The 11,355-nt window shown below is 50.7% G+C and overlaps 1 protein-coding gene across 1 annotated transcript; it reads right to left on the bottom strand.

The window, feature by feature from the left end:
• Nucleotides 1-9,987: 9,987 nt before the first annotated feature.
• Nucleotides 9,988-11,355, bottom strand: ACTL9 (actin like 9). The gene has a single exon (XM_067554405.1). It carries the CDS (start codon nucleotides 11,353-11,355, stop codon nucleotides 9,988-9,990), a length of 1,368 nt encoding a protein of 455 aa, XP_067410506.1.

The raw sequence follows: 11,355 nt of genomic DNA, 5'->3' as shown, positions 1-11,355 counted from the left end.
ATCAGAACTGTGCATCCGGGAGTGCTAAGCTCTCGACAACAAATAGTCCAGCAGCTTAAACATCTTGTGTTGAAAACTTTTTGTGGGGGAGGGACAAAAAATGGCTTTTTGACAGAATGAGCATTTTTATGTCAAAAATTGTCAGTGATATGTTTTGGAATGAAATGAACATTTTTGTTTCACCTTGACCATTGGTTTTGGGTTTTTTTATTATGTGTCCCTCCCACCCCCATTTCATTAGGGTATTTTTTCCACAAGAAAAGTGTGTGTGGGGGGGGGGTGCGGGGAGGGAAGTTTAAATGTGAGACAAGCGGGGGCGGGGGGCTAAAAAAAGAGAAACATTTCACAATGAAACAAAAATATTTTTCATTTTGATTTGAAAAAAGTCAAAGAAAAATAAACAAATCTCTGAAATTTCAAAGGAAACTGAAAACTTTATTTTTTCTGAACTTTTCCATGAAAATGAAGTTTAAAAAATTGACCTGCTCCATATAATAGCTAACTGATTTGTTTTCACCTCAAGCAGCAGGAGCCTATGCAATTGGAGCATGAAGATCTGAATTTCATCCACACTGTTTCTGTGACATTCTGAATAATCACAGTGTGCCATATACAGTCACCCCTGAAGTCCCAAGTGGTCACATATTTGTTACAAAATGATTGACTTCACACACAACACAACCACAGGGAAAATCCTATTTGCTTTAAGACTGCAGAGCCCCAGGTTTTGAAATGCTGTGGAATCTTCTGTCACACTTTTAGGTAAGGTTTGTATGATTTTTATTTTAAAAATATTTAATTAATTTGACTGTTTTGGGGAGAACGTAGTGACCCATGAAAATGAAGGGTGAACAGAATCAGCTAGTCCTAATACTAAATTCCATCCATGCACCTCAATCCTGACTCCCTAGAAACCAACAGCCGCTCAAAAGAAACTAACATGTTTGTTTTTAATCTCATGCTTTTTATGACAATCTCATGATTTCGGGTGGCCTGAAGTGATTTTTTCATTGCATGTGGCTGGCAAGACTGAATCAGTCCTTATAAAGCTATTCCACAATCTCAGTGTTATCACAAGGCTGCAAGGTTTTTGCACTGGTGCCTCAGCACCATCGGTACCCACCAGGTCTTCCTGTCAGGAAGCGTTGGCGGAGCTGTGAATCAGAAGTTATACAACTGACTTCCGCATCTTAAAGGTGCTGGTGTTTCTCTCCACTTACTAAAGTGCGGACCTTTCTTCTCTTTGACTTCAAGTTGCATTTTAAGGGAGCTGCAAGCTGCTGGTTGCATTCGCTCGCTCCCCTCCTCCCCCCACACCACATAGTTTAAACACATTTTAAGGCAAAACATCTCCTGGGCAATGCCCCATCCTGGCCCTGGGGAGTGTCCTGTATGTCATTGCACCACTGCCCCCTAGTGGCTAGAATGCCAGGGGTGCTGACACTACTGCAGCTAATGCAGATTCTTCTTCTTGTTTAAATATAGTATGAACTCCCCCCACCGCTGTGAGCATGGATGTAAGGGACACATTCCTCCCCCCCGCACACAGCATCACAAGATCAGTGGGCCATGAGACACAGGCTGCAGAGGCCAGGGCTGCATGAGAAGCAAGGCGTCAAGCCCAGGGATTCCTTGACCGATGCAGCCAGCCGTCTGGTTTGATGGGTGGAGTGCTAGCGTGGGGGATAAGGGCTCAATTGCCTGCTCTGCTAAAGACTTCCTGTGTGAACGGGGGCAAGTCATCTAGTGTCTCAGTGCCTCAGTTCCCCATGTACACTGGGGTTAATAGCCCTGCCCTCCCTCCCAATGGCAGTGTGAGGGCAAAGACATCCAAGAGGGCGAGGGGCTGTGAAATATACATGACCTTTTTTTTCATCTCTCCATAATATAAAGTGCGCTACCTACTGACACAACAGAACATGGAGCACTGCTTAGTATAGCTGGGTCAATAAAGTTGTGGTGCACAGCCAGGAGCTTCTTGAGTCCAGCTCTAAAAAGGATGAACATAGCTCCCATAGCTGCCTGTCCCCTCCACATGGCCCCATTCCTCTGGCTGATTATTTTTTGCCTGCTGCACACTGTGGGGGAGGAGCAAGAAGGGTCTGTCTACACAGCAAACACAAATCCGCAACTGGCCCGTGCCAGCCAACTAAGTCTCGCGGGGCTCAGGCTGTGGGGCTGTTTCGTTGCTGTGTCTGGTCCGGGGCTGGAACCTGAGCTTTAGGATTCTGCGGGGTGGGAGTAACACAGTGTGAGTGACCCCTAAGCGATTCTCACCTCCTTATAGTTTGAGGCCAGATGATCACAGTGTGTATAGCACAGGCAAGGGGACTTCCCTGAATGAATTCCTGTTTGAACTAGAGCATGGAAATTGTTGCAACTGTGGTTTCTACTGACAAAGGGCCAATTTCCCAAGTTTTTGCCCACTTTGCTTTTTATCATTTCTTATGTAACTGCCCCCCTTCCGCAGGTCGTCAGCTCTCAGGACCTCAAGTGCTACAGTGCAGTCCTCCATCACTTCAGCTCAATGAGCAACTACTCAGAAGCCCCCGTGAAGGAAATGGGTGGGGGCCAGTGCTTTTTCTAGAGGACCGATGTCCAAGGCACAGCTGGGATAAGTTGGTCCTTTCTTACCGGTTGACGACTAAGAAGCCACGGGTCATGGAAGCTGAAATGTCCTCCGAGCCCTGGGCAACAGTGGGATCATGCAGTTCCCTGCTCCGTGGAGGGAGGGAGGGTGTTTCCAGAGCCGTCACTCTAAGATGCTCCCTTTCACCACTTTGCACTGGTGTAAATGATGAGCCGTGATGCACGACAATGGAGAATCCGGGCCGCTGCATTTAATGTAGGGGGGCTTTGGGGAAGAGCTTCGTGGCACTGAAATATGTTGCAAGACTGAGCAGTCTTTCTCCTCTGTGAAATAGCTCTTTGCAGCCTCCCTGGGCTTTGCAGGGCGGTTTTGAAGAGCCCGGTCAGTGGGGAGGCTTTCGTTACTGCATGTAGCTCTCTGGAAAATAGAGTTGCAATTTCCCCCTCCTGTGCAACGGCTGATCTTGCTGAGAGCTCCCACGTTACAGAGCTCATCTCTGTTATTTTTAGCCTCCCCGTGGCAGGGCAGCACAGGAAGTTAGTGAGCTGTGTCGCTGGGAGACTCTTTGGCCCCCAGAGGAGGTCATGCAGCAGCCTGGCACCGCCAGAGACACCTCCACATCTCATGTCTCTTCGTGTGGTTGGGAGGCAGGGCAGGCCGAGGCAGCTGAGTCCCAGTGCTGGTACCGGCCAGGCGAGAACTTTCCAAGCTGGGGGGAAGCACAGAAGTGGTTTTAATGGGCTCTAAGTGCCAGACAAGTGATGGTGAAAAAAGCCGTTGTGGGATGGTGTTAGTGACAATGGGCCTGATTAGAGCCCCCTGATCTGGATGCAAAAGGCCCCCTCCATGCACGGATCATTCCCCATGATGTGGCAATTGTCCCCCTTCCTCTGCCCCCCCCCCCCCCCCAGGCCATCTGATCTGCAAAGGGGAGTGGGAGGATCTGGGTGACATACATTGTCCGCTTGCTGGCTGTTTGACGAGCAGTGAAACAGTACGATAGCGTAGCCCCAGCTGGAGCCCAGGTTCCTGGGGCAGCTGCTGCCAGCAGGAGCTCTGGTAGTATGGTTGTAGTGGAATTAGGCTGTCCAGGCAGAGAGTTTTCCCACCTAGTCAGCCATGCCCCACAATGTCTGCAGGGCTGGTGGGCAGGCCTGACCTATAACAATCACCATAGAGCAGGGCTGCAAATACCCACTGGGATCTGATCATCCAGCCATGGGGGGGGGTCTTTTGCCTCCTCTGTCAGGGGATGGAGGTAAGCCTGTGAGTCAGGAACCCTGTGTCTTAGCCCTGGATCTGCCTCGAATGGCCTTGGCACTAAATTCAGCCCTGCTGAGATGGCCCCGAACTTTGGAGTGTTCAAAATCCAGGGACAGAATTTGCAGTTTAAGTCCATTGCCTCCAGGCAACATCAACTATTCTCTCTATTCCAGTAGAATCTGGAAAGCCCAAACAAGATCAGGGCCTTCTTGTGCTTGGTAAGAGACAGTCTCTGCCCTGGAAAGCTTACAATCTAAATAGCCAAGACAGACAAATAGTGATCGGAAGAGAGGGGAAGCAACTTTTTCCCAGGTCGGTGTCAGAGCCAAGAACAGAAGCTTGCTCTCCTGGTTCCCATTCCAGTACGCTGTCCCCTATTGCTAGGTGCTAGGCAAGCATGTCGGAACACACTCCCTGCCCCAGCCTGCTCACAATCTACGTAGTCGGATCTGAGTGCTCCCAGCTGATTTCAGGAATTACATGTGCTGAGCTTGCTAGGTTCATGCCAGGTTGGGGAAGATATGATAGAAGGAGAAGGGAATGGAGCAAAATGCTTGTGTCTGAAGGTGAATGTCTTGCCCTCAGGGTAGACGAGGCAGAGACAGCAAATGTCTTTGCTTATGAATAACATTTGCTGATGGGTTTGATGGTACAGTTTGGTTTTTTTTAAAGATTAATACTCCTTAATATTTTCCACTTTCCTTGCTCACACCCTATCAAATATCAAGGCCAGCAAGCATCATTCTGAGACCTTGAGTAGGCGTCACCTTTCCAATGTAGTATCATTCGTTCACACATCCCACGTTTGTCGCCTCTGTCCTAGGCAGCAGAAGCTGCCTGTTGATGGCATCAAAACAAGATTACAGTAGAGAAATACTTTCCATTAGGTTACCACAGTCTTTGACTAACCTCAAACTCTCTCTGTTCTCTTTGCTCAGACTTCATTTTCTTTAAGAGACGTACACTTAGCCTCTTTTCTTTAGTGCGCTAAAACACGCACACTATGTGAGGCTGTGTAATAAAAACGTTTTAGCTACATGGTTGCAGGCTTGTCTTATACTGAGTGTGCTCTGCAGATCAACCCTAGTTAATATTCTGCATTCTGTATGTGCTACCTGTGTTACAAAAAGAGTGGATAGCACACTGGACTGGGATTCAGGAGAACTGGGTTCTGTTTCTGGCTCTGGGTGACCGTGGGCAAGTCATAATTTCTTCGCTCTGTGCCTCAGTTTCCCCATCTGTAAAACGATTATACTAACCTCCGTTGTAAAGTGCTTTGCGATCTACTGATGAAAAGTGTTATTTAAGAGCTAGGAATTTGTATCATTATTGTAATGGGGGAGGGTTTTCAAAATCACTTACAGCATTTGGAGATCCAGTTCCCTGTCCTTTCTAATGGGAAACGAGTTTCCATATCTCTTAGGCAGTTTAGAAAATCTCAACCACAGTATTTAAGAGATTTAAAAGCATTGGGACTCTTTCATTTTTGCCTGTAAAGCCAGGTGCTTTAGTTACAGCAAGCACAACTGTACAGGACCTTCAGAGAAAGATTAAAAAGGCTGTATGGCAAACACTTCCAGCAATGACCTAAACTTGCTCTTGTGGGCATAAATGGTCAATATCTAGGACTTTTCCAGGACTTAAGCAAGAAGCACAAGAATCAAGTATTTTTCACGAACGTTTGGGTTAAGGCGTTTTTAGCCGTAAGCATGTTCACAGAAAGCAAAACTGCCGGAGTGAATAATGACTTCCAAGACCACTGCTGATTCAGAAGCATTGAGGAGGCCAGTTTGAAAATCTTTTGCTGCTTTTTTAAAATTTTTCTGGCCCGAGACACTCCTCAGCCAATTCTCAATCGTGAAGATGTGAGTAAAACTCACGCTCTCTTTCCAGAGGATAGGCCAGCCAATCAGAAAACAGACACACTGCCACTGGGCAGATAAACCATTCACACTGACAGAATGGGCGACCACTGGGGAATTCTGTGAGCCAGGGAGAGAGCAGCGGGCACTAGCTGCCCCTTCTCTGTTGGTGCCTCTCCCCCCATGATGACCCCATGGGGAGCCTTAGACATTGAGAGGGAAAATAGCCTGACCTGCACCATTCACCCCTCTGCCAATGGTTTGGCCAAGGTAGGGTTGTTATTTCGACAGGGTCATCTGCACCCACATCTCCCCGGTGGGAAGCGCATGGAGAAACACAGCACTGTAGAGCATTGTCCTGCAGGCATAGGGAAATAACGGACCTTCCCTATCTGCTGCCAAAGGCCCCAAAGGTAGGGCAATGAGCCGAGATCAGAGACCCGACCGCTAAAAGCTTGTGGAATTGGGAGGGTCCCGCCTAGTAGGAAAGAGATAGGACTCAATGAATATAAAGGGGATTTGTCATTGAGGCGGATGCGCACAGATAGCCCTTGTGGTTCTCTGGAGCTCTACAGCTCCCAGACTTGTGCTGCCTGACATCTGCATGTGGGGTCATCCCAAGTCCCCAAATCCTTCGGCCAGTGGCGTTTTCCTTTCCCTGTTGAGCACGAGCTGAGATTTCCAACTGCCTGGAGCGGTTCTGCATCTCCGTGAGCCGTGCTTTACCTCTGGGGACTGGCATAAGGACCAAATGCCTGTGAGGGACGGAGTGTCTTCGACACAGCGACTTGCAGGAGAGGGCCCGCAGCTGGGAGGATGCAGTGGGTCACTCGAGTCCGGTCCACACACAATGCTGAACTCAAGGGTGGTCTTGCCTTTATCTCAACCTGCCTGAGGGTATAGGCTGAAAGGCAAGTGAGCATACCTAACGCAACCATGCTGTAATGCGGACACAGGCTTGAGGCTAGCCCTCAGTTCCTTACCACGATTCCCCCTGGTGCCCAGAAAGGGGAGACAGGAGCTCCCCCAATTCGCAGGGAAAGAATTAGTAAAGCTGCTCAGCTTTCTGCAGTGCAAAGTCTGAGCGCCACGTACGAGTGTGTGCGGGCCCAGTGTGAACCCAGCGGCCACAGGGTTCTTTGCCCCCCGGGGCCACTCTCCCTCGAGTTCGGCTGACTCGCGACAGGAATATAGCTAGAGCAGGTGGGGAGGAGGCGGCTGCATTTGTTCCAAGATGCGCCTGCTGGTGTGGGTGTTGTCCTTTCACAAGAGCTGCAAACCCGCCTGCTCTCTCTCTCTCAAGCCTGTCACCTGAGGATTAGATTTCTAGAGAAATAAGAACTTGTTTCCTCTGGAAAGTTTCAGGGGAAATTAAAAGGTACTCGTTTGACTCAATTTGAGAGCTCACGAGCCCGGATCCCAGCTGCAGCTAGCGCACTTTGTTCGTCAGAGCACGGTGGAGAAGCTTCCCGTGGGATCCTTGCAGCTCACCACACCTTCCCACTCAGCTGGGCGTTAGACACTTATAAACAACAGCCAAACAAAGCAAGCATGACAGGAGCGGGTGCATGGGAGGGGCAGGAGGGGGGTTGGAAAATCTGTCCCCACGAAGACACAGCACCTAGAGGTCAACCCGTTTCACGCTGGCTCAGCAGCTTTGGTGTGAATAGCCAGAAGGGGATGCTTTGGCCAAGGTTTGCTATCGAGCTTGGGACATTTTGCTACATTTCCCCTCTGCCAGCTCCCCCTCCATCTGCAGTGAGAGATCTGAGTGTGTGTGTGTCAGTGTGTGTGTGTGTCTGCAGGAGGAGGTAGGTTCTGTTGGGGAGTGTCTGCGTGTGCCTATAAACACATATATTTTATTTGTACTATTTGTAACCTGGGAAGTGCGCCCGCCCATGGCTGAAGGCCCCTCCCCCAGCTGAAGGATCCTGAGTCCGGGATACACCCGATTACTAATGAAACTAATGAAAAAAGGAGCGGGCGTGGGGGGTCACAGGATCAAAGAAAGGGAACTGGAAGGGGACACCGAGCAGAGAACCTCGGACAGTGCCCACTGCTCCCGGAAGGTGTCAAGGGAGCCAGCGGACGCTGCCCAGAGGAACTCTGCCTGGATACGTGAGCGGACAGAGGAACAGAAGTAGACCCCACAGTCGCAGAGCACCCCCTCCCCAAGCCAACCTCCTCTCCTTGGTCTTGTAGATGGCCATTCTAGCCAGGGCTAGGAGGAGGTTGACGAAGAGGTCCTGTGACTTTGTGGGGCCATGGATGGGGTGTGTGTAGAGGAACAGGTGCAGGGAGAATTGCAACCAGAACCTCATTTGTGCATCACGCAAACAGATTATGGTAAAAGAACGTGACGATTGTGAAAGCAAGCAGTCAGCTGTCAGGAAATGCCAAGGTTAAGCCTGGTTACAGGGCTGTGACACTGCCCTCTCCAGCAGATGCCTTGAGTGTGTGCAACCCGCCCAGACACACTGGACCTCATGAGCCCAGGACCCCAAACCAGGTTCTTCCACCCAGCCTGCTTGGCTGAGAAGGAACTGGGGTCAGAAGAAGAAGGGGACGGGGAGGGAGAGGGGAGGACATGAGGCAAAGGCTGAGAAGGGAAAGGGAAGCGTTGGACCCAGGATTGAAGGGAAGGGGTGTAGGAGAGGATGGGGGTGCAAGGTGTGGCCTAGGAGGGAGGACGGGGGCTCCTTATCCCTGGTAGCCACACAAGCCCCTCATAAGATACCGGAGGTTCCCACAGGGGTGGCTTTGAGAGCGGCAGAGCCCCCCACTCCATCCCCCTGGAGATGCAGGAGTTGTGGGGGACAGAGTCTGGCTGGGTCTTATTTCCCCCTCTCCCTGTTCCCAGCCCCCTGACTCCCCCAGCTGCCCCTGCTGAGGTGAGCTGAAGCCCCACAGGACTCTCCTGCTCTTTTCTGAGCTGGAAATGACAAATGGGGGAGGGGACAGAACTTCTCCTACTCCACAGTCCAGGGGTCCATGTGGCCCCCAATTCTGGGGGAGGAGGTGTTTATTCTCCCCAGCCCTGGATTCCCCTCAGGCTGGGAGGTGGGAGAGGTCCCTGGTTCATGGGGTTCAGGGACACAATTCTCCATGGGCAGCAGAGGGTTAGAAAGTCCCCATCTCTGCTCCCAAGGGAAATGGACAGGACACAATCCCAGAGGTGCTTGCTGGATGGATCCTGCATACAGCAGTGGGAGCATCACGGATGAACAACCCGTGAGATGGGAGCAGAGGGGGAGCTGGGGCTTTCCCCTGGGGAGGGGCAAGAAGGGGAGGGTCCCCTGGGTTCTCTGGGCCCCAGAACAGGCTGGCAAGAGACACAGAACCAGGCTGGGATCCTTTGCCAGATTTTCTCTCTTGCTTCCTGCCATTAAGTCCCACCTCCAGGCCACCTGGGAATGGGTGGAGATTCCCTCTATATAGGTTGGGCCACTGCTCCAATAATCATCCGGTCCGGATCTGGGTCTGCGGGAGGGAAGCCTGTGGTAGACAGCAAGTGGTAGACAGTTTGCTTGTGGGACTGTCTGGCTCGGGGACTGGGATACGGGGCCTTTCCCTTCTAGAAGGGTTTAGTTTCTATCCACTGCCTGGTAAGAGGGGCTACTGGCTCAGTGCCTCGGGAGAGGGATGTGGGAGACTTTTCTGCTTTCATGCGTGCTGGGTCCAGCCTGGCCCCCGGGCAGGGGACTGGCTGGTTCAGGGGGCCTGCTGCGAATGGAGCATGAGGCCTTTCCCTTTTAGATTGTGTCAGTTCCAGTTCAGCCTCAGCACCTGACAGTCATTCTTCTCTGACCTCCATTCAACGGCCCCGTCTGAAACAAGGGGTTGGGTCTCAACCCGGCAGGAGAAACCCCCATATCTCACCCGCTCTCGTGTCTCCATTGGTATGGACTGCTGTCCTTCTTGGCAGCCTTAGCAGAGAGGCCAAGGACCGACTGAACCAAGGAGACAGCGCACGCTTCTCCTCTGCCGTGGGGTGCTCTCCCCAGAGCAGGACTGTGTGTCAAGGGGATGCTCACCCTGCCATTGATCCTATATTTGCTACTGGAATTCAATGAGATTTGGACTCCCTAACTTGTTTAGTCCCCTTTGAAAATTCCAGCCTGGAGTGTCCTGAGATCTTGAATGGCCAGTGCTCTACAAGGCAAACGCATTTATTAATTATATTACTGTCCATTGCCCAACCAGGAACCACAAGCCAATTACAATGCAGGGCAAACACACTTCTACTGATGGCACCTGTGCCTTTAGTTTAATTCAGTAGCACTTCCGATGGACAATGTATGGCCCGTGTTCTTTGTACTGCTCCTTTCGAATCCAGCATGACTGGAAGTTCTTCAAGGAAGCCAGGATGGAGCCTCCTGTCCAAGCAGAATAATTCCTCAGCGGGATGGAGGAAACTCTCAGCTTGGCGTTAGCTGGCACTTTTTGAAGGAGCTCACTAGAAAACCTCTTCTCCAACCCCTCGAAGAGAGAGGAGCCTCCACACAGAAATACATTTTGGTACATGTCTCTCCTGGCTTCTTCGGGGACTTTCTTTAAGCTTCTCTGGGCCATGCTGTGGATGCCCACAAGAGAAACACCAGGCATCTTGGGCGGATTGAATAATCTCTCTGGGCACTGGAATCGTTCCTTCCCTAGGCTGATGATTTGACCATCCGGCAGCTGAAAATCTACCAGGTATTCCTCCTTGGGAAGACTGCACTCGCTTTCAAAGTCCACAGCAACGTAGCAGAACTTCTGCTTGATGTCTTCCACAATGTGCATCATCCTCTCATTAAACGCATGCCCAGAGTCCTTGAGCAGCTGCATCAGAAAGGAAGTCAAATGAGATCCAGCAATATCCATTCTCTCAGTGGCATGTGGCAAGTTGTAACCTTCATGGACCGGCACAGTGTGGGTCACTGCATAACCCGTATCTACCACCAAGCCACTGATTTTCCCATGGGCATATACTGACAAGACAGAGTGATAAGCAATATACATGCCAGGAGAGTTCAGAGATTCAAACACGACTTCCACCATCTTCTCTCTGTTGGTGGTAGGGCTGAGGGGTGGGTCTGACATCAATAGGGCATGTTCTTCTGGAGGGACCTTAAGGTCATGATAGAACATGTGTCTCCAGAGGACTTCTGCTGCCTCCCAGTCTATGATGATGCCGTTCCTCACCGGCTCGATAATCTCCACATTGGGTTGCAGTCGTGCTCTCTCTCCCACAAAAGTGTCTGGTCTGGTCCTTCCAGACTTTATTGACCTCTCCAAAGGATGGCTGACCAAAGTACCAACAATGGACTTGGGTTTCTGCTGCCCAGCAAACCCTGCTTTACAGCTCCCAGTACCCGTATCGATCACAATGGCTCCTGTCTTCTTCACAACAGGGTGGTCTTTCACATGGGAATCAGACCTCTCTGTAGAAGTTCTACTTTCTCTTTCTGTTCCTTTAGCCTTGAGATATCGATCTGCAGGATGTGTCGCAGATCTCAGAGAAGGGCTGCTTGCCCCTAGACTGTCCGATCTTGGATTTACTGACCTTGAAGTCGCTGTTCCCAGGTTCATCGTTCTCGGCGTCACGGGGTCTGGACTGGATAGTCTTGAGCTACCTGTCCTTGAGCCATCTGAAGACAT

This window comes from Emydura macquarii, unplaced genomic scaffold (assembly GCF_026122565.2).
Source record: "Emydura macquarii macquarii isolate MOO-44397 ecotype Brisbane River unplaced genomic scaffold, CSIRO-AGI_Emac_v2 contig_306, whole genome shotgun sequence".
Taxonomy (NCBI): Eukaryota; Metazoa; Chordata; order Testudines; family Chelidae; genus Emydura; species Emydura macquarii.
The sequence above is the reverse complement of the archived record's forward strand: the minus strand, read 5'-3'. Positions and strand labels throughout refer to the sequence as shown.